The 21,898-nt window shown below is 46.6% G+C and overlaps 2 protein-coding genes and 2 pseudogenes across 2 annotated transcripts; 3 read left to right on the top strand and 1 right to left on the bottom strand.

Moving 5' to 3' along the window:
- Positions 1 to 3,001: 3,001 nt before the first annotated feature.
- LOC136483445 (probable WRKY transcription factor 67) lies at positions 3,002 to 4,181 on the top strand. Its single transcript, XM_066480523.1, has 3 exons — positions 3,002 to 3,318; positions 3,396 to 3,503; positions 3,791 to 4,181. The coding sequence occupies exons 1-3, from the start codon at positions 3,002 to 3,004 to the stop codon at positions 4,179 to 4,181; spliced, it is 816 nt and encodes a 271-aa protein (XP_066336620.1).
- Positions 4,182 to 5,484: 1,303 nt separating this feature from the next.
- Positions 5,485 to 13,702, top strand: LOC136483446 (transcription factor WRKY45-1-like). The gene is made up of 4 exons (XM_066480524.1): positions 5,485 to 5,657; positions 10,235 to 10,564; positions 10,654 to 10,758; positions 12,928 to 13,702. Exons 2-4 carry the CDS (start codon positions 10,479 to 10,481, stop codon positions 13,418 to 13,420), a joined length of 684 nt encoding a protein of 227 aa, XP_066336621.1. The 5' UTR covers positions 5,485 to 5,657; positions 10,235 to 10,478; the 3' UTR covers positions 13,421 to 13,702.
- A 448-nt stretch (positions 13,703 to 14,150) lies between these two features.
- LOC136479275 (UDP-glycosyltransferase 89B2-like) lies at positions 14,151 to 15,356 on the bottom strand (annotated as a pseudogene).
- A 4,860-nt stretch (positions 15,357 to 20,216) lies between these two features.
- On the top strand, positions 20,217 to 21,336 carry LOC136483442 (probable WRKY transcription factor 41; annotated as a pseudogene).
- The last annotated feature ends 562 nt before the right edge of the window (positions 21,337 to 21,898 follow it).

Raw genomic sequence — 21,898 nt, 5'->3', positions numbered from 1 at the left:
ACTTTATAGTTGATGACTTTTCATTTGAAACCATGTACGGTCCCAAAATTCTGTTTGAAGCGCTCAAATTTTGAAATTTAATTTTTTCGAATTGTACAAACGACCCTAGATGGAAAAACAACCAAAACCAAAGTTGTAGATCTCGATGAGATATACAACTTTGTAGTTGACAACTATTTCATTAGAAGTCATTTATAGTCTCAAATTTGTATCTGAACTTTTAAAATAAAAAAACAAAATTTTCAAACAATCTCGGATGGAAAATCGACCAAACCCAAAGTTGTAGATCTCGATGAGAACAACAACTTTGTAGTTGATGAGTTTTTCATTTGAAATCATTTGAGGTCCCAAAAGTCTGGCTGAAATTTTGATGTTTTGAAATTTAAATTTATTAAACAACCTCGGATGACGAAACAACCAAAATCAAAGTTATAGATCTCGATTAGAACAACAAATTTATAGTTTATGACTTTTTCATCTGAAGTCGTTTTGGGTTCTATATGGACACAAGTGACTTAAGGATGGAGTGGTTAGAGGAGAGTGGTTAGAGAAGCAAAGGACAAAGGTCTCAGTTTCGAATCCCAACACCGTGTACCATAAAAAATAGTGTGAAGTTGTAGCTAGAGCAGCTTCCCGGTACCATGAAGCTAGAGCTAGTGGGGGTGCTTTCCAGGATTGAAACAATTTTTTTTGCTGTTTTTTGCCTGTTTTTGAAAATTTTGAAAATTCAAATCACCGCCGGCTGGTAATACAAACCGACTATGATAGGCTATTATCACCGCCGGTTGCAAACCGCCTGTGATGAGAATGTCATCACCACCGACAGCTTACTACCGAGACCGAAAAACGCTAGTGATGGGCTTTACGAACCGCTTTGTGATTGGTCAATCTGTAGTAGTGATATTCCATACGGGCACCCCCAGCAGCCCCTAAAGAAGTTTCTTGTAGTAGTGCCTCCCAGGCCCGGATCTAGCCTCTCTACCACTCGATCAGCTCGATGCGGCGGCGATCGCCAACACTCCCTCGCCCTCTCACCCTCGGTTCCGACATAGACACTGGCTAGTGCGCCCTTCCTCTCCTGTGCTGAGTTGGTGTGGGCAGGCGCTCCCCAATTAGAGCCCTTACCGGATCCGCGCAGGTCCAAGGTCAACTGTTTGGGCATTTGGTGCTCGGGGATGGCTTGATCCGGTGGCTTGGTGGTCGGATCCAGTGACTGCAGGTGTGGTTCTGACCGATGCTGCGCTTCTTCACTCAGGTCGGTCGTGCACGACGTCTTCGTCATGGTCTCTTCGGGCCGAACATGCCATCCTCGTGTGGCGGTGGCCTGCGCCCCTCATCGACTGTGCGCGGCGTCGTCAACGTGGGCTCCTCAGGCCTCGATTCACCATCCCCATGTGTGGCGGCAGCCGGCGACCCTTCCTCCACTCCGGATGCCCATCGGCGCGTGCCTCCCACCGTTGCGGCACGAGTCCGAGAACGGCTCCGCGTGGTATGGCGGCGGCCGGCACCCCACCCCTTCGTCCAGGCTCCAACACTTGCCTGTGCGCGCCTCCAACCATCGTGGGCGAGTCCGAGAATGGCTCCGTGTGGTATGGCGGCAGTCGGCCTCCTCCCTCCATCCAGGTGTGGACGCTTGCCGGTGCGCACCTCCCACCATCACAGGCAAGTCCGGGGAAGGCTCTGCGTGGTGTGGCGGCAGCCGACACCCCCTTTTTTTGTTTAGGCGCGGATGCTTGCCTGTGCACGCCTCCCACCTGCGCGGGCTTGTCAAAGAACGGCTCCGCGTGTTGTTGCTGTGGCCAGCCCCCCTCCCTCCATCCAGGCGTGGACATTTGCCAGTGCGCACGTCCCACCATCGCGAGCGAGTCCGGAAACAGCTCCATGCGGTATGGCGGCAGCCGGCACCCCCGTTCGTCCAGGCGTGGACACATGCTGGTGCGTGTCACCCACCATCATGTGCGAGTCCGGGAACGGCTCCGGGTAGTGTGGCGGAGGCCGGCACTCCCCCTTTTATATAGGTGCGGACGCTTGTCGGTGCACACCTACCACCTGCACGGGCGAGTCCAAGAACGGCTCCGTGTGGTATGGCGGCGGCCGGCCTCTTCCCTCCGTCCAGGTGTGGACGCTTGCCGGTGCGTGCCTCCCAGCATCGCGGGCGAGTCCGAAAACGGCTCCGTGCGGTGTGGCGAAAGCCAGCAACCCCCCCCCCCCTTCCAGGTGTGGACACTTGTCGGTGTGCGCCTCCCTCCATCACGGGTGGGTGAACGGGAGCACTGTCAAAGGTTCTGGGCGAAAGCTCATCTCAGACCAGTCTGGGCCAGCAACGAAGTTTTTCTTTCCTTCTTGAAGGTGTCACTAAAGAACCTCTTGCTGCTGCTTCTCCTGGTTCGGCCTGTTCAAGGCATAAGGCTCTGGCGAAAGCCTTGCTAGGCGCCTGCTTGGCTGACAATGATTACGTTTTGGCGTCATTCGCCTCCCTGGATGCATCGTCGAAGAGCTCTTGTGCGGTGTTGTGATAGTCCTTGCATTCCGCTAGTATTCGTGGTTCCGCCGCTTTTCGCCCTAGTGCTGGGACGTGTCACCGTTGTTGCTTTTTCCTCCTCAACGTTTGTAAAACATAAAACGAACCGTTTTTGGGCTACATCAATATATACACAGGTGGGGAGTAATCCCCCCTACATTAAAAAAAAAACTAATCAGAGCTGTTTTCGTAGGATCGCCCGATTCTGACTTCCTTGGTCTTGACCTCTGGCTCAGGGACCGAGTGCTAGACTCCTGCTCGGGGATTTTTGTTCTGCAGGCATGCTGTTGGATAGAGACACTACGCACCCCAGTCCTTTTTGCAGTGAGAAAATTTGAACAATAACTGATTCTCTCCACCATGCTCTCAGACTGTGTGCTACCATTTGCTTGTATAAATAGATGCCCAAAGCTGCAATCATCTAGCACGCCTTCCAACTATTAGCTACTTATATGTATACATACATTGAGAAACCATCACATGATGAACATCCTTGAATCTTCCAATCTTGGTGGCTACAAAGAGGTGATCAATGAAGTTAAACACCAAAGGGCTCTCATGATGGACCTACATGACCTTGTACTGCCAATACTTGATCCCCACAGTGGGCAAGCAAAGCTCATACAACTCTTTGAAGAAGTATTCAGTTGCTCAGGTAAGATTATCTGTTCCCTAGAACTTGGTGATAACAGCGAGAAACAGGCCATTCTTATCAAACATAAAAGAAAAGGAGGTAAGGATAACATGGAGAATCACATACTGGAGGAGAACAACAAGGACCATGGAAACAAGAGAAGGTAAGTGGTAATAGAAGCATACTTATTTATCATCCGCTGGGGCTTAAAATTTTGATTGCTTCTCTTGGTGATGGTAGGAAGAATGCAAAACACATAAGTTCAGTTGTGACACATGCACCACACTTTGATGGATATCAATGGAGGAAGTATGGACAGAAGTGGATCTCCAAAGCAAAGCATTCTAGGTATGTGGAAAAAAAAACATTTGCATTAATGTATGCATTTACTATGTTCTATATTGGATTTTTTACTATTGTGCTCTTTGAACTCTCCTTTCTCTCTTAATTGAAAAAAAAGGCAGAGCTCTTGCCATTTTCGTTCAAAAAATATATATGTGGATAGATAGATTTTTGCATCGTGCAGCTCAAAAATGCTCCACACATATCTAATAGTATGTAACTGTAAATAACAAAAATGATCCTATTTTCAATATATCCAAAAAAAAAGGTCTAATGCCGATATGGTTAACCAGGAGCTACTACAGATGTACCTATAGTAAAGAACAAGGGTGTCCTGCAACTAAGACAGTGCAACAGAAGAAAAATGATGGAAATGGAACGGTGAGATTGTTCAATGTTGACTATTATGGCCAGCACATTTGCAAGAGCGATGGCATAGTTCATCCATGTGTTGTTGAGGCAACAACACACGACAGTGTGCCAATCGCCAGTCAAAACCAAAGCAGTAGCTCAACGTTTGTTAATGCCGGTGCCCACGGAATTCAGGATGAAAGCTTTGAAAGCTTATTCATGGTGCCTGACATGCCAGAATATTTGACAGAGTTCACAGATGTTGAAATGAGAAGGGCATTTGAGATTACCTCAATGAACTCGCCAATGATCCCGGAAGACATATGGGCATGAAGAAAAGTGAGAAATGAAACCAAAGTCCTTTTATTGAATATATGGGTGTAAATCATGTGTGCTGACAAGAAAAAGGACATTGGTGTGTCACCGATTAGTCTACATTAAGTGTGATAAGAGAAGTAAAAGATCATGTGCAGAAAGTACTTAAAAATAGACAGAAAACCACATCGTACAAAAACTGTACATATGGTCTAGAATGCTGATGTACTATGTGGACTTTCCTGTGACATATAACTGTGGCCGCGTTTAGTTGGCCGAAGTTGGCGTCGTCGGAATCACTGTAGCGCACTGTATCGCAGTAGCATTCGTTTGTGTTTGGTAATAATTGTCCAATCGTTGACTAATTAGGCTTAAAACGTTCGTCTCGCAAAGTACAACCAAACTGTGCAATTAGTTTTTGATTTCGTCAACATTTAGTACTCCATGCATGTACCGCAAATTTGATGTGATGGGAAATCTTCTTTTTTATAGTGCCAAAGTTTGGATTTTGGGTAACTAAACAAAGCCGTTACAGCATGCATCAACATTGTATTAGTTGCCATCCCAAGTCTGTAAAAGGACACCCTCCATCAGTCAAGTCCTCCTGACATCGCTTACTCTGAGAAAACTAGACATAGGCCGGACAGTAATCAACATAAGCAAATGGCTTGTTAGACCAATACCTAATGCAGCCTAGCTAGCAATCGGGACGGTTGTATTCTCACCTGACTGCTTAACTTTGTTCAGTTTGTACATGATGCTGAATTGAACTGTACCCAAACTGAACCTTGCAACCACACAAGACAGAACGGAACAAATAAATATATCTGGCTACCGCCCACGGTTTCTGAAGACTCTGAACCGCCCACGGTTTGGCAGGAAGACCCGACGCCGAAATCTACTAGAATTTTTGCTCCCCAGAGAGACAGAAATGGAGAGGGACGGAGGGAGAAGTGACCTGCAGCTGCCCCACGTCGCAGTCACAATCCCTGATCAGCGACGAAGCCGCGGCCGCCGCCGCCGGAGCCGAAGAGGAGACAGAGCGAGAGATAGCTTTAGCTGGCCTGGGCTGGGCTGAAAAAGCAATTAGGCAAAGGCCCCGTGCGGCACCATGGATGAATGAGGCCCATAGAAAGCTCAGCCTTCCCAAAAGGTCGGACACAAATGAGGCCCACTGGACTAGCGTGACTTCATCCAGCCCAAGTGGATGCACAATCGACGGAGCCGCCGGGCCTAACCGAAGGCCCACCAAGCAAGGCGTCCCCTCTTCTCCAGTGTCCACAGTCCCGTCCTCTCCTTCCCCGGCTCCGATCCGGCCGGCAACCGGACCGGCGGTCGGTATCTCTCTCTCCCGTGACGATCGACCAACTCCGACGGCCGGCGCGAGCCGGAACCGGTGGCGGCCTGGGCGTGGATGTGTCTTCCTGGTTTCGCGACCGTACGTCCGATCGATCCGACGGATGGCTTTGCCTCGGTGCCGGCGGCTGGCAGACGGTAATTCCAATGCGCCTGTTTACTACATTGGTTCACTGTGATTTCAGAGAAGAAAAAAAATACATTGGTTCATTTGGAGGAATCCTTTTTACTGCATACTCTAATTTCGGTAGGTTGGCGTGGTTTTTCATGTGCTTGTTTGTGTTAATCTTGATCCATTTGATTAGCCACTCACACACCTCTAGTTTAGATTAGCAATAGAAGTTTAGGATTCTCATGTGATTCTCCAGAATCTTTGCCAAAAGCACACTGAAAACGTGAAAAGTTTTACCTTGAATCACCTAATAAAACGATTCTTGTTCTTAGCACTACCAGGTAGAATCACCGAAAAGGGTGTCCCACCTGTTCTAATTCAGCATCTTCTTATTTTTCTTCACAATCCAAATCCAAAATCCCTACCAAACCTTTTTTGAGAAACTGATGATGGCGAATAACCATGCATCACCTGAGAAACGTTTCAAGGAGAATTTGGATATGAAAAGATTTTATGAGAATTTTAAGCTCTGTGCCGGAAGGACGGACCTAGAGTCTTACCGTCTGTGACCGGAAGGTCCCGGGTTCGAGTCGCGGTCTCCTCGCATTGCATAGGCGAGGGTAAGGCTTGCCACTGACACACTTTTCCAGACCACCCTTCTCCAAATCCCACACAGAGCGGGAGCTCTCTGCCCTACACTGGGTATGCTTTTTTTTTAAGCTCTGTGCCAAACAAGACATGTCCTGACCCTGGCACGCGTACCTATATATCTCCCTCTCACCGAGGACACCGAAGTCAATAGGTATGTGATTTTCTACTCTCCCATTGCAGCCACAAGCCTGCAGATATAAATATGAATATTGCTGGGCTGCAGTATATTAGAATACTAGCAGAGTAGCAGCAGAGACTGACTTTTGTGAAGATTGCCGTGTCTCTAAGCAGCTTCCTCTTGCTTTACAAGAAGATGACACTACTAGTAGCTAGCTGATGCATGAACTAATTAACTATAGGAATCCTAAACCAACTCAACATCTCATTTCGATTTTTCTTTTCTCCCCAGAGCAACTATATACTTGATTCCTACACATGGGGTGGTGGCATTATTATCAAATAAATATTACTTGAGTGCTTGCTGCGTTTTATGGTCTTTGAGAACAATTCTTTTCTTGAGCCGAAGAGACCTTCTGTAAAGAAATACTCTATGTCCCCAAAAAAAACCCCGTAAATCTCACTTTTCTTGCGCTGATTCAAGAGAACGTCTGTAAATTTCTAGGTGTTACATTCTCAAGTTTAACTAGATTCATATAAAAATAGTATTGATGTCTATACCTTCAAATAAATTTATTATAAAAATAGATCTTATGATTAATCCAATTATTAACTACATATCACGAGTATTAATTGTCTATCATATGGAATTAGTAAATTTAAGATTGATTTCTAAAAAAACGAAATTTACATTGGACAGACAGTAGGATTAAAATCGATAAAGAATTGATCTCTGATGGTATAGTATTTTACCGGGGAAGGAACCGATTTAGTTGGGTCCAAGAGGAATAATATCTTCCTCAACTATATATTTATATTATTCTAACTTTTACAGCATGGAAGAAAGCTAAGCTTAGCATGCAACACAGTCAGCTGTCAGAAGACGATAGCTCTGTTCAATTTCTATCTCAAGTCCCCCTGAACTGAAGAGATCATAGCATAGCATAGCATATCTTCCAGGAAACATCCCACCGCGCTCTCACCATACGAGTTATTAACTACAGAAAACTGTTGACAATATAATTAGAGAGATTCTCACGCGGATCGATTAAGATGGAGCGATTTGCACGAAAACAGCGCAACAGCACATGGAAGCACCTTGTATCAGCGTCCACTTTCTAGATAGCGGATCAGCTATTGGTCGTCTTTGTTTTCCTCCAACAGGCTCTCTGCTGATTATTCAATTGAGGGCTGCTCACAAGTTCCACTGCATCTGCCCCATTGTTTATGACCCATCACCTGGGTGTGCTCAAGAAATAATAAAAATTAGAAGCCATTGTAGATCAAGTTAGTTTTGCTGTTCATTAGTCCGTAGTAAGTACACATTTCTGAAAGATGGCTTAAGTGTTACAGTGCTTGTGTAAATGGTCTGTCTGTTTACGTATCCAGTATTTGTCACTTTTTTTGTAAATTTAGATGCAAATTATGGGTATTTTGTAGAGTAGAGAATTATATCCCTATTGTTCTCTGTCCTCTCCCCTTCCAAGTATTCGTCACTTGAGATGAAACCACTCATACTTCGGGAATTTTTTAGGGTGGGTGCACATTCTTTGGAACTGACAAAGTACTATGTATGTGCTTTCTGAAGACAATGGAGTATTTGAAACATGGATGGGTATTTGGACCTCCCCTCAATCTTGATTCGGACTAGGTACTAGTGCACTACAAATATAACTTCTTTTTGCAACAGTTTGGTAATTGAATAAAGCAACCGTCTTCTTCATTCCACATAAAAAAAATAAAGAATGGTTGGGTGATGAGCTGTTTGTTTGTACGTGGATGTGTTTATGAAGCAAATAAACTATAAGCTTGACTGCTTGAATCTGTCACCAGAAAGTCCACTACCTCTCCTAATTCCGCAACAAAATAATGCGCGAGATGACGCGGCTACTTCGATAGCCACGACCTCAATGGCTAAAATATTAGTATCATGCAATGCTATTAAAAGGACAAGCTGTTTCCATTGATCTCTGCTCATTGGTAGCGTAGTATTTAGCTTTTAGCTCAGAATGTTATCAGAGATTTTATCCATGTTTTAATTTAGAAGAATGATGTTTAACTTTTTAATCCCATAAAAACCATAGATCCTAAGCAGCCGTCTTTTTTTGGTTAGAATATCACTAATTTTGTTGCCAATGTCTTGTTCAGATGGGGATTATTTGCTCATGAACAAGCGACAGTTATAATTAATAAAAAAACGAATTACAAGCTACAAATAAAATGAATTTTGTGGATTTATCCCCAATATGGAGAAGTGAAACACACACACACACACTGCTCCACTACTACTGCTGTTTTGCTTTAGCCTTTAGGAATTGTGTATCTGGTCTTCAGAAGAGTGTAGAAAGCACCTTGCAACTAGTTAAGTGCTTTCAATTTTATAATCATTATGCAAAAGCAGGAAAGACATATTTAAACCATGCCCTTGTTTAGTTCACCAAATTTCCTGAATTTGGCACTATGCAAAAAGAAGATTCCCCATCACATCAAATTTACGGTACATGCATGGAGTACTAAATGTTGACGAAATCAAAAATTAATTGCACAGTTTGGTTGTACTTTGCGAGACGAACGTTTTGAGCCTAATTAGTCAACGATCGGACAATTATTACCACATACAAACAAAATGCTACAGTGCCGGAACAGTGCCAGAGAATTTCGGCGGCGCCGATTCTGCCGGGAACTAAACGCGGCCCATGTCATTTTCAACTGTTCCTAGCAAGAGCATTTGTCTTCTGCCCATAAGGTCATTATATTAGCATTATGGTAACTAATAATACAGCTCAATGAGGAGCCGTCGACAGGATTATATATTTTTTCTTTCTTTTTGGGCTTCTCTCTTGGGACTTGGGCCACGTTTAGTTCGGCCGAATTGGCGCCGCAAAACGCACTGTAGCTTTGTTTTTATTTGGTAATAATTGTCCAATCGTTGATTAATTAGACTCAAAACGTTCGTCTCGCAAAGTACAACCAAACTGTGCAATTAGTTTTTGATTTCGTCAACATTTAGTACTCCATGCATGTACCGCAAGTTTGATGTGACGGGGAATCTTCTTTTTGCATAGTGTCAAAGTTGGGAATTTGGTGGAACTAAAGAGGGCCTTGCTTTGAAAAAGACTACTAGGTGAAAGTTTGTTCAAATCGATGCACTATATTATATATCTATAAGCTCCTTATTTATTTATTTATTTATTATGCTAGCCTGTGGCGGTGGGGGGATTCATCCACCAAACCCAAGATTTTGTAGTGAGGCTGTGCCTGCCTTTTTTTTTAAAAGTATTTAACAAGTAATGTAAGACCAAGCTGAGAGTCTTCAGAAACGTAAAGAAATGCAGAGCTAGCTGTCCTCCTGCACATGGATTGGTATTGTTAATGGCCTTCAGTCCTTCAGATTTGATTTCTTTTTTAATAACAGTCATTCAGATGTGGCCGGCTCTTTGATGCCAGCAGCCTCACTCCGTCACCTCTCTCCGTTAATCATTACAGCTACTAAAACTAGTCCTGAAACTACTGTAATGACATGATCTGGAGATATATAAAATTGAAAATAACAAAGTAGACACACATCAGAAGTTTTATTATTCCGGAAATTTCACATAGTATTCTCGCTCTCAATCCTTGGACAATTTTGCTGATCTGTCTCTGGTTTGTACGTGTGGTTCGTTTTTCATTGTTTTATTAGAAAGAGAGGGGTTTGCTTCTTCTTTTGTATTATTAAAAAACATATCTTTTGTATTAAAAAAACTTTGCTGTCTATTGTTTTTTTATAAGCTTTGATGTCTATTGTTGAAAAGATACAGTGTATATAGTTCCTGGCCATTATTTTTTATTTCAGGGCTGTAGAAAGGGTATTAATATTTTGGAAGAGAAAAAAAAAGGAAAATAAATTGATGAAGACGAGGAGTGGAAGCGGCGTTAAGCGACGCGTGTTAACGTTGAAGAATGCTCCTGCTCCTGCACCGTCGTTGTTTAAAGCCTATAAATAAAGGTGGTCAGAACCGTCGTCTCCAACACCAACAACATCCAGGCAAGAAACGCCTCCTCCGGTCTCCCCTCTCGCCTCCGACGTCCTCCTCGCCATGGCTCTGGACTCGGTTCCTCCTTACCCCTGCGACCTGGGCTCCTCCAGCAGGGCCGCCGCAGCCAGGACCCAGCAGAGGATCAGGTACGCGTCGTTCTCGATCGATTCCTCCTTGCCCCCCGCCGCGAAATTTGCGCAGTCTGACGGTATGCGCCTGTTCTGTAATTCGCCAGGAAAGATGAGCGCACCTGGACCTCGGACACGTACGCGCCGTACGACGACGGGCACCAATGGAGGAAGTACGGCGAGAAGAAGCTCTCCATCTCCAACTTCCCCAGGTTCGTTCCGTTCATTTTTCATAGCCCTTTGCCCTGCAGTTTTTGTTCCCCAAATAAGCGTCTTATGTTTCAGTTATGTATCGCAGACGGTCAATTTATTAGCTCTTACCAGATCTGGAGTGTGTTCGTGGGACCTGTTCCTGGTTCCACCGGGGGTAGTTACCTCAACTCTTCAGAATTTATTTAAGAACAAGTTATTGCCTTGTTTTGACTGCAATAATTCCTCATTTTTAGTATCTTTATATATGCTATCCTGGCTTCCAGTAGTATAAGTAAAGATGAACTGAAAGAACTGTGCATATTTCCTATCTCTAGTCTAGTGCTAGTATAATTTTCATCTTAAACGAAGCGTGTTTGCCGGTGCAGTAGTTTTGTGGGCAGGGCACACATCTTGACCTTTTCAGTATGGGCTGTTTACCTCCTGATGGCACATGGAAGAAGATCATATATATGCTTGTTGTGTATCGTACATCTCTCGTTCATCTTGTCTTGTGCTAGACTGCTAGCTTAAGAAAATTGCAATTCACCAAAATCCCTGCTCGCTTTGGAGTTTGGAATACCATAGGCGGTTCAGTGGTCTGAGTGAGTGGAGAACAAATCTGAAACTGACAGTGGGTACCAGTTGCAGACATGTTCATCTAAGCTCCAATTTCCACATATCTAAATTCAATCTAATGTTGCTACTATTCGTTGTCCGCAAAAAGAAACAAATCTCTTGCTTCTGGTCAATATATAGTCTTTGTATGTTCAGTTTGTGGGCCAAAGACTTTTTATTTTCCACCCCAAATCACATTGCCGTTTAGTGCGCCTAACGTTTTGAATATCAGGGGGGACGGACATCAAATTGTGTGATTGTCTACTAGTCACTCTCTGGTAGAATTGTCGGTGGACAGGTGTCGCTGTACCCTTGAGTGATTGAAATAAAAACAAATGCAAGTGAAATAGAAGAGTCTTTTATGTCGTGACTACTGGAAAAGAACATTCAAAGTGGAAATCTCTTGCCTAACTGACAACTCAACTAGGCACATAAAGAACTCTTAAAGTGTTACTTCAGACTTCCTCTTAACACTTCTTATATGTGAATATACAGTTCACAAGTTGGCCACCTTTAGTACGTGTCATTTGCAACTCAGTTTGAGATCTAACGCTTCACTAGCATACTAAAAGTTGCCTCATTTGTTTAGCGTGCATGTTGTCCAACTCAAGTCTTCAGCTGTTAGTAGTATCCATGCCGACAGTCTCTGGCAGTCCTTTTTCTGCTTTTCTAGAGAGCGATTGGAATGAGGTGCAGACCCCCATATATATTGTTAGCCCATCAAGAGCATGTTAATTGATGGGGAGCTAATGTTTATTTTCTAAAAGGCAGTGGACGCAGTAGATGAAGAGGCCTTAAAAGTGTTTGTAGATGGTGTTCCACCTAATTTAGGTAGACTGAATGTTGACAGAGGAGGGGGAAGGACATGATGCATCTTTAAAAAGGGGCGTACCCAGTGTAGAGAGCTCCCGCTCTGTGCGGGGTCTGGTGAAGGGTGTCAGTGGCAAGCCTTACCCTCGCCTATGCAATGCGAGGAGACTGCGACTCGAACCCGGGACCTTCCGGTCACAGGCGGTAAGACTCTACCGCTTGCACCAGGCCCGCCCTTCGACATGATGCATCTTTATTTTCCAAAATACTCACCCACTTACTGAGTTAAAGGGAAATAGACCTTTGACATATGGATGTTATTGCAGAGTCCTTCCAGAATTGTAAAGAAGAATAAGACAAGTTGGTACACTAAAGTCTAAAGAAATCTTTAAAAAGGTGTTATTCAACCTTCTGAGAGGAAATTTAAGAGGACCGTCCGTTTTACTCACTAACTGTCGGTGGTCTAACTAAGTTCCAACCGCTCTAATAGAGAATTAGCGAAAATCTGAGAAATTTCGTTTTGACGCTAAGCAGCTCAACTCAAAGTCCCTTCCTGTGACTTTGTGGTGTGCTCTTGTTATATTATTAGTGGAAGACATGCAAGTACTGATCTCAAAACGTTAAAAAGGATGGAACAGAGTATTCTCTGACACAACTATTCTGAACTTTTCGGTTGAAGTATTTACACTGTATTCAGCATTTTGGCAAATAATTCTTCTCTTCCCTTTGGAGTGATTTTTTGGTACATGTCGTCCTATTTTCAGGTTCTATTACAGATGCACCTACAAGAACGACATGAAGTGCCCCGCGACAAAGCAAGTCCAACAGAAGGACACCAGCGACCCACCATTGTTCTCTGTCACTTACTTCAACCATCACACCTGCAGCACCAGCTCAAGCGCCGTAGGAAGTGCTAGAGACATCGCGTCGCAGTCATCTTCAAAGAAGGCGGTGTCAATCTGCTTCAGCCCGCAAGCTGCCTCCGAACAGCCCTCATTCCTGACATCCCCGGCAACACCACGATCACCAATCATGCACTCTTACAGCGCCAACCAACAGCCTGACAGGAGCGCCTACACATACCAGCAACTCCAGTGGACAGGCGGCGTACCATCTCACGGAAGCAACGGTCCTGCTAAGATGGAGGTTGATGACTCTGCGCAGCCAAGCCCCTCGTCCAGCAGCACCAGCGCTCTGTCGAGGACGCTGCTACCAATCGGTCAGTCCAGGTGCATCGAGTACTTCCATTTCTTGTGATGAACTTCAGGGAAGAAGCAGCGTTATATCATTATATGCTGGGCCACTGCCACTTGGTGCCTATTTGGAGTGGCAAGTGGAGTTTGTATCTGGAGTTGGAGGCAAAGGCAATGTTGCTGTCCCGGCCTCCCGGGCCTTAACTACACAGACCGGAGCCCAATATATTGATCTGCATTGCATAGAGAGATTGCCTGCTGCTTACTTATTACGTACTTCTTTGCATTTGGATTGAAGCCACGTTTTTGTGCTTGAATGATGTGAAGAATGGTATTGGACTATTGAGGTTTCTTTGTCTAGTAGCATACATGATATGAAGAATGGGTGCTTGACAGTTGAGATAGCTCCATTTGTCTCGGATTCCTGACAGCAGAATATTGGCCATATTCAGTCTTGCTAATACTGAAACGCTGAAGGTTACAAATTCTATAGTCAGTTTTATTAAGATGTGTCTTCTACAAGCAGGTTGGTTTCTCTGTCAAAAGAAAATACAGTCTTGCTTATGCCTGGTGGATATTGTTTAGTTCATATTCGAACATGTCATGTCTTACAAATCGTCCAAAGTTGATCTGGAGAATTGAGACTAGAATATGAATATGGCTTCAGTGAGCTTATTGCAACACGTGAGCTTATTGCAACACGTGAGCTTAGCTTACACGAATTACGAGTGGAGCTGAGACCAAGGCAAAGCCATCTACGTGCGCGCGCTGCCTTGGCTCGCAGCCGAGCTCGCTTAGCTCCCGCGCCACGAGTCGCCACCTGGGCGCACGGCCGCCGCCGCCGCCTCGTCCGCGAGCTCCTTCACCCGACTGGCCACCTCAGCCCACCGCCGGCCATTCACCGCGTCGTCGAGCACCCGCGCGACCTCGTCCGCGCCGGGCGCCTCCTTGAGCCCGCCCCAGCTCACGGGCATGGCCGCGCGGAGCGCGTTCACGAACTGGTCGGCCGTCATCGGCCACGCCAGCATAGCCACCCCCGCGGCCGTGGCCTCGAGCACGGAGTTCCAGCCGCAGTGCGTGACGAACCACCCCACCGCGCGGTGGCGCAGCGCGGCCACCTTCGGTGCCCACCCGCGCACCACCGTGCCCCTGCCTCCCGCCGCCGCCACACGCTCCTCGAACCCGTCCGGCAGCGGCGCCGTGGGGCCGGCCGCCCACACGAACGCCACCCGCGTCCGGTCCAGCGCCACGGCCATGGCCGCCTCGTGAGGCTCCTGCAGCACCACCATGCTCCCGAAACAGACGTACACGACGGAGGCGTCGTCAAAGCCGTCGAGCCACGCGCACAGGTCGGCCGCGGCCACGTCCGCCTCTCCGCCGCGGTTGCCCGCGGCGTCGGCCATGGGAGCCAGCGGGCCGACCGCGCGCGCGCGGCGGAAGCCCATGTCCCCCAGCGGTGCCTCCAGGTACCGCTCCTCGAGGCGGCGGAACGTGTTGAGCACGAACCCGCCGGAGCTGTCGAGGTTCCAGAGGTAGTTCCGCCGGAGGCCCTCGGAGACGTCGTCGCCCTCCCGGAACGTCCGGTACAGCGCCGCCATCTGCCGCCACGGGAACGCCGGCGATCCCGGGAGGTCGGGGAAAGCGATGGGGCTGTCGTCATCGCGCTCCTAGTCGCGGCGGGGCATCCGGCGGAAGAGCGACTGCAGCACGGCGGTGCCGCACACCGCGCACGGCGAGAACACGACCCGTGGTACGCCGAGCTCGGCAGCCAGCGGTTGCTTCCAGCCGCAGAAGAAGTCGGAGAGCACTGCGACCACGCGGTCCGGGCCGTCCGCACGAGCGCGGGCCCAGGAGAGGAGCGGACCGCGGAGGCCGGCGAAGGCGACGATGAGCGCCGGTAAGAGCGCGGGGGGCAGATGCTTGGCGCTCTCGACGCCCGCGGGCAGGGCGTGGTGGGAGGGGAACGGGAGCGTGAGCGCGCGGACAGGAGGGGCGCGGTGGCATATGTTGTATTAAACTTTTTTTTTTATCTTAATACACAGACGCACGGACCTTTTACGTGATCCAGAAAAAAAAAAACTAATGAACATATCCATATGTTGTAATGAGACCTATAATTTGTTGCATGGTCATCTACTCCTAAATAATTACAGCTCTGAGATTTTCAATAAATGTGGTCTATTACAATACGTCTTGGAGTCTAACTTCATTTGGTCACTTCACAAAATCAGCCTTCATACTATCACTCTCTTTACATTACCGCAAACTAGTTGTCAAGCTCTTTAGTGTAGCTAGTTGTGAGAGCTTGTTAGTTAGGTTAGTGTGGCTCTTTAGTTAGCCTTTGAGAGCACACTAACTTATTCTAGTGACATAGCTTTTGTGTGGATAGAAACTATATAAACTAGAATTATGATAGGTGGCTTGCTATTTCAGTAGACTAGCGCAACACTGGTTTCGCCTCATAATTATCTAACCGGTTTGTTAAGTATTGTTGTAGAATTTTTTAATAGGCTATTTACCTCCCTTCAACTAGTAGGACCTTTCACTTCCTAAAAAAACTGGTACAAGATATTGCAAGTTGCAACGATGACCTGTCCTTTTTTTAACAGAACTTGAGAAATTGTACCCGAATTTATGTATGTTTCCAACAAGCACCTTGGCATCGTCATTATTAGTAGAGTCAAGTTTGAATTTACCGCTAGAGTCATTGAATTTGAAAAAAAAAAACCTCTAACTTCAATACCAGACAATATATACACCTTAGCTTTTAAAATTGAACAAAATACTCTACTTGACAATTTCAAAGTAATTTTTATTGACGTGGCAATGAGCCCCACATGTAAGGTGGTCTCTTTCTATTCTCTTATATAAAGAATCATAACTTTTTTCATATGAAGTAAGATTAATACAAACTTTATATCAACATTGTAGAGCTCGACACAATCTATGTGTCGGGGTTATAACCCCGAGTGTCTCGAGGCACCGATTAATTGGCAAGCCACCCGGCTCACAACTCGCCAGTCGACGAAGGCCTGAACGACCGAGGCCCAACGAAAGCCGAGCGGAGCGGGTCGGGCACCAAGGCCGGGGTCATCCCTGACCCCTTCCACCCGCCTTAGCCACACGGCACTCGAAAGATGCACGACCTCTCACCATCACGACCCCCGGAAGGGATGGGGGAGGTCGAGCACAGCTAAGCACGCCTGCTCTGATAAGGGCAAGCATGCCACACCGACCTCGCAAGGACCGATGGGACAGCGGTCACCTCAGCCCGGTCAGACACCATCCCTGTGCCATGCTGCACCGCACCACGGTGGCAACACGTACGATACCCATCGTCCAAACACGGACTGACTAGACGCTTGTACGATCCCATCCACTACAGGATGGTATCCACGACAAGGGGCTCAACACAAAGGCTACCCAGACCAATAGAGTGCCCCGACCTCGACGACTAGGGTCAAGGTCGTTGGTCCCGCTAAGCGACCAAGTGATCGACGATCCAGGGCGACCACCTACTCTAAGTACGATGCCCCTGGGAACTAGGAGACGATGACGAAGGCCACGATGGACACAACGGTGCACAGGATGGCTGACGAACCACCAACGAGGCTACAGTGCTGCCATGGCCGGCACAGTAGCACCACGTCACACCCTGCTGCAACTGTTGCCGCCAAGACCGCTTGCTGTGAACCAGGGCTCCGGTTCTTGATCTTGTTCGCCTATGGCGATTAGTCCTTTCGAATAAAGACCTAAACTCTTTCTCGTTATCATAAGCCCTATATTTATTTGCAATTTCAGATTGCGTTCATTCTGTTTTTGCTTGTGTTCTCGATTCGCTTGCAGGAAAGCCTTCTCGACGAGGTCAATCGCGTTCGCGTGGTTGATAACCAACGGAGCTGTGGTGTAACGGTTGCTAGGATCCGAATCAGTCTTGGTTCGAAGCCTAGATCGTGAACGTCGAGTCTCCACCAATCGATGTTATCGTACCTATCGGAAGATCAGGCCCTGTCTACATCAGGTAGTGTGTGGGCTTGCTGCTCGGATCAGCCGATCGATCCACTTGTTGACTGACTGCGCATGCACACGGTACGTGTCGTCGAACGCTGACGAGGACCGGCCGGGACACCGTACCTTTGGTTATGAACTGAACTTGCTATGCATACGTGGAGCAAATATACTTGGTTCGAGAAAGAATGCAATTCTACCACTCACATAGAATATACTACCTCTCACATTCGAGAAAGAATATAATTCTAACAGTTATGCATGTGTTTTCTCAAAAAGAATGTAACTCTAGCTTATTAAGTATAGAATTTATAGGTGCAATTATTTGTTTTTGTCTAATCAGCACATATGGAGAATACATATATAAAAAGAGTGCGGGTACGTACATGCATTTTTGTGTTGTGTGCTAATAACTTCTTTTGGATATGCGAGAATTGTATTCTTTTTCGGAGCGGAAAGAGTACCACTGCTGATGGAATAGAAGTGTTAAGGTTTAGGAGTAGTATTTCAGTTTCAGTTTCAGTCTTTCACACCACGTAAAAAAACGTTTTTTTTAGTAACGGGAAGAATTTTTTGTAGGGGCGGCTGGTGATAGAGCCGCCCCTATAAATGGTTGCCAAATGAGCCGTCCTTATAAATGAATTTATAGGGGCGGTCGGTGTTATCAGCCGCCCCTACAAATGGCCCGATTTGTAGGGGCGGCTCAATATCCAGCCGCCCCTACAAATTAATTTATAGGGGCGGCTCAACAATGAAGTGTCTCTACGAATGGACGCCGAATATTAAAAAGTAAGCACTAAAATTTAAATTTTGTAAACGACCTCGGATGAAAAAACAATCAAAATGAAAGTTGTAGATCTCGAAAAGTTATGAAACTTTGTAGTTGACAACTTTTTCAGTTGAGATCATTTACTACTTGAAAATACTGTTTGAAATTATTTTTCCCGTTTTGTCATCTAATTCGGAGCCAATTCTTAAAACTGGTCTAGTTTTCGCATACGAACTCCTATTTCGACGTTCCATACATCAAAATCGATCAGGAAAAAAATTTCGGATCCGTCCATCGCCCGCTATGTCGGGGTCGGAGAATTTTAAATTGGTCAAAAAATGGTCACAAGATCCTATTTTCGTGGTCACAAGCTTTTTGTCGATTTTGAGCACGTCTTCTGAAATTTCCACAGGCCACGTTTTTCACCTGTTTGAGCTCATATTTTCTGTGGTTACTTCTTTTGTGCTCCTAAGTGAAGAAAAAATATAAAAAAATAAAAAGAAAAAGTCAAAATTTCTCAAAAAACAACGACAGTCCAAAAAAGAAAAAAAGAGAGGGGCAAAAGAGGAACAATATCTAGAGGAGCATATAGAGAAGGCCAAACGTTATTTTGGAATACTAATTGATTTCAGATGAAAAAACCATGAACATAGAAGTTGCAGAACTTATCAAGATCTACAAGTTTTATTTTGGTCATTTCTTCATCCGATAAAGTGGTAATAACATTGTTCACAAAATTTACATATCTCTCTTATAGTTTCATAAATAATAAGAGGGATATGTAATATTTATGAACAATGTTACTACCACTATGTCGGATGAATAAATGATCAAAATAGAAGCTGTAGATCTCGGGAAGTTATGAAACTCTATAGTTGACAACTTTTAAATTTGAAATCATCTTGTCAAGGAAAATTACGTTTGAATTTCTAAAATTTGAAATTTAAATTTTGTAAACGACCTCGGATGGAGAAACAACCAAAATAAAAGTTGTAGATCTTGATAAGTTATGAAACTTTGTAATTGACAACTTTTTGATTTGAAATCATCTTGTCAAGAAAAACTACGTTTGAATTTCCAAAATTTTGAAATTTATATTTTTTAAACGACCTCGGATGGACAAACAGTAAAAATGAAAGTTGTAGATCTTGAAAAGTTATGAAACTTTGTACTTGATAACTTTCTCATTTGAAACCATCTTGTCATGGAAAACTACGTTCGAATTTCTATTATTTGAAATTCAAATTTTATAAGTGACCTCGGATGGAGAAACTATCAAAATAAAAGTTGTAGATCTCAAATAGTTATAAAACTTTGTAGTTGACAACTTTTTCATTTGAATTGGTTTAGGGCCTCAAACGATCAATTTATGCTCAGTTTTGTATAATACATGGAGAATCAAAATGGATTGTGGATACAAGTGAATATGAGGTGTAGTGGTAGAGGAGATGGTGCATGAGAGAGGTTGCCAGTTCGAATCCTGGTCAACGCAAAGTGTGTAAAAATCAACCATAGAGTGAGGGTGTGTGTGGCTGTCGGTGGGGACCTCCTCGGTTAAAAAAAAAATTTGCTATTTTTTTTCTCTTTTTTTGTGGTTTCTGGAAATTGATTTGTAGGGGCGGCTTTGTAGGGGTGGCTGATAACACCAGCCGCCCCTACAAATTGATTTGTAGGGACGGCTCAGTGATTTTTAGCCACCCTTTCATAGAGACGACTGGCAAAACCGCCCCTAGAGTTATCGACTGCCCCTAAAAACCTTTTTCTACGCAGTGTCAGAGATGTTTACTTCCGGGCATCTTCTTGGACTATTAGTGCGTGCCCTGCTGGAGGCTCCCACAATCCACCGTCTGAACCATACTTTAGTGAGCTCACCTGCTACCTGCTCGACGACCAATGTATCCATGGATTGCAATCGAATTCCACGCGCTCTGGTAGGCTCTGGTCTGGTCCACCACCCACACATGGAGAGGTTAGCTGCATATATAAGCTCGTCAAGAGCTGCCATGGATGAGTTAACATACATACATTCACTCTCGCACTCCATCCATATCCAGGAAGAAGAAGAAGAGGTCCCGTCCGGTCGATGGCTTGCGTGGCGGACCGTGAGGCTGCGGTGAGGGAGGTGGCGCAGGTGTACGAGCTCATCAAGCTCCAGCAGCCTCCTCTCCTCCTCCACTCGCAGCAGCCACAGCCGTCGACGACCCAGCTGGCGCAGAGCCTCCTCAGCAAGGCGCTGCGAGCGCTCAACGTCGCCCTCTCCGTCATGAAGCAGCAGCAGCAGCCTGCTGCTCCTGTGACACCAACAAGCGTCAAAGCTGAGCCTCATCAGTTCTCGCCGCCCAGCCCGGCGTCTGCTGACTCCCAAGCCGCCATAGTACCCAGCACGGCAGCAAGAGAGGCGCCAAAAGAAGAAGAAGGTGTGTGTGCACGCTGCTGGATCCTTCGACTTCAGTTATGTTTTCTGTGCAGTTTTCAACCTGCTCCTAGTTCGATCGTTGACTGTCGCTTCCAATGGAAACTGCTGCACGGCAGATCATCAGTAGCGATGGAAGGGAAGAAGAAGACCTCGTCGTCATGGGCGACGGTAACCGCCGTGTCCTACGACGACGGCTACGAGTGGGGGAAATACGGCGAGAAGAAGATCAACGGGACGTTCTTCACGAGGAGCTACTTCCGGTGCACCTACAAGGACGACGCCGGCTGCCAGGCCACCAAGCACGTCCAGCAGATGGACAACATTAGCGACGACCCGCCCATGTTCCACGTCACCTACAACAACGACCACACCTGCAACACTAGTGCCAAAGCCAACACCGGCAGAAGCAGCAGCAACCTCGCTGCATTGCTAGCAGGCTGCTGCAACATGAAGCAAGAACCAACTGGCCGGGCATGCTGCTGCGGTGGCGGCGGCCATGAACATGAAGCAAGAACCACCGCCGCTGCTGCTGCCTCCTCTGGTGGACCTCCAGCCTTCTGCCTGTTTTCCTCATGAACAAATTCCACAGTGCCAAGAGCCGCTGTTTCCTGTAAGTATGGAGCAGCAGTTCTGTGGTGCTTTTAGAGACGATGATAGTGAGATCCCGCCGGCTACTGGTTCGTGCATTTCCGGCGAGACCAGCTGGGATGGGTATTCTGGGGACATGGCGGCGGCTCAAGATGACCCTCTCCATGATCTCGAGCGTTTCCTCTTCATGGACTACTAGTACTATACTACTACCTGGATCTGAAACCTAATTAACAAGATTATGAGGGTAGTAGTAAAGATTTCCAAACGGGCCGGTTGAAACGGGCTGGCACGAGCCCGGTGCGAAAAAGCCTGGCCCTAGCCCGCCCCAGCCGTGCCCGTGCCTGGCCCGGCCCGGTGCCGTGCCCGTGCCTGGGCCGAGGAGTCGGGCCATAGTGCCGGCCCGGGCACGGCCCGTTCCAACGTGCGGCACGGCTCAGGCACGGCTCTGGGCGCCGGCGGGGCTGCGGTATATAAGCCACCCGCCGCGGCCGCCCCCCCCCCCCCCACCATCCAAACCCTAGCTCATTTCGCCTGCTCTCGTCTCCCTCGCGCCACTCTCGTCTCGCTCGTCGCTCTCGTCCGCTGTCATCTCGCTCCTCGCTCTCGCCTGATCGTCGCCTCGTTCCCCTGCTCCGCCGTGTCCATGGCGTTCTCCGGCGGGTAAGGGGTCAGATCCGGTGGGTTCCGTCCTCAATCTCCCTGCTTTCCCTCTCTGCCCTCAATCTCCCTCTTCTCTCTCAGATCTGGTGGTTCCCGCC

Source organism: Miscanthus floridulus, chromosome 9 (genome assembly GCF_019320115.1).
Source record: "Miscanthus floridulus cultivar M001 chromosome 9, ASM1932011v1, whole genome shotgun sequence".
NCBI lineage: Eukaryota > Viridiplantae > Streptophyta > Magnoliopsida > Poales > Poaceae > Miscanthus > Miscanthus floridulus.
The sequence above is the reverse complement of the archived record's forward strand: the minus strand, read 5'-3'. Positions and strand labels throughout refer to the sequence as shown.

Coding starts and splice junctions, on each gene's coding strand:
- LOC136483446 (XM_066480524.1), top strand. CDS start 10,479: ATGGCTCTGGACTCGGTTCCTCCTTACCCCTGCGACCTGGGCTCCTCC. Junction 10,565..10,653: donor AGGACCCAGCAGAGGATCAG/GTACGCGTCGTT, acceptor GTAATTCGCCAG/GAAAGATGAGCGCACCTGGA. Junction 10,759..12,927: donor TCCATCTCCAACTTCCCCAG/GTTCGTTCCGTT, acceptor TCCTATTTTCAG/GTTCTATTACAGATGCACCT.
- LOC136483445 (XM_066480523.1), top strand. CDS start 3,002: ATGATGAACATCCTTGAATCTTCCAATCTTGGTGGCTACAAAGAGGTG. Junction 3,319..3,395: donor GACCATGGAAACAAGAGAAG/GTAAGTGGTAAT, acceptor TGGTGATGGTAG/GAAGAATGCAAAACACATAA. Junction 3,504..3,790: donor TCCAAAGCAAAGCATTCTAG/GTATGTGGAAAA, acceptor ATGGTTAACCAG/GAGCTACTACAGATGTACCT.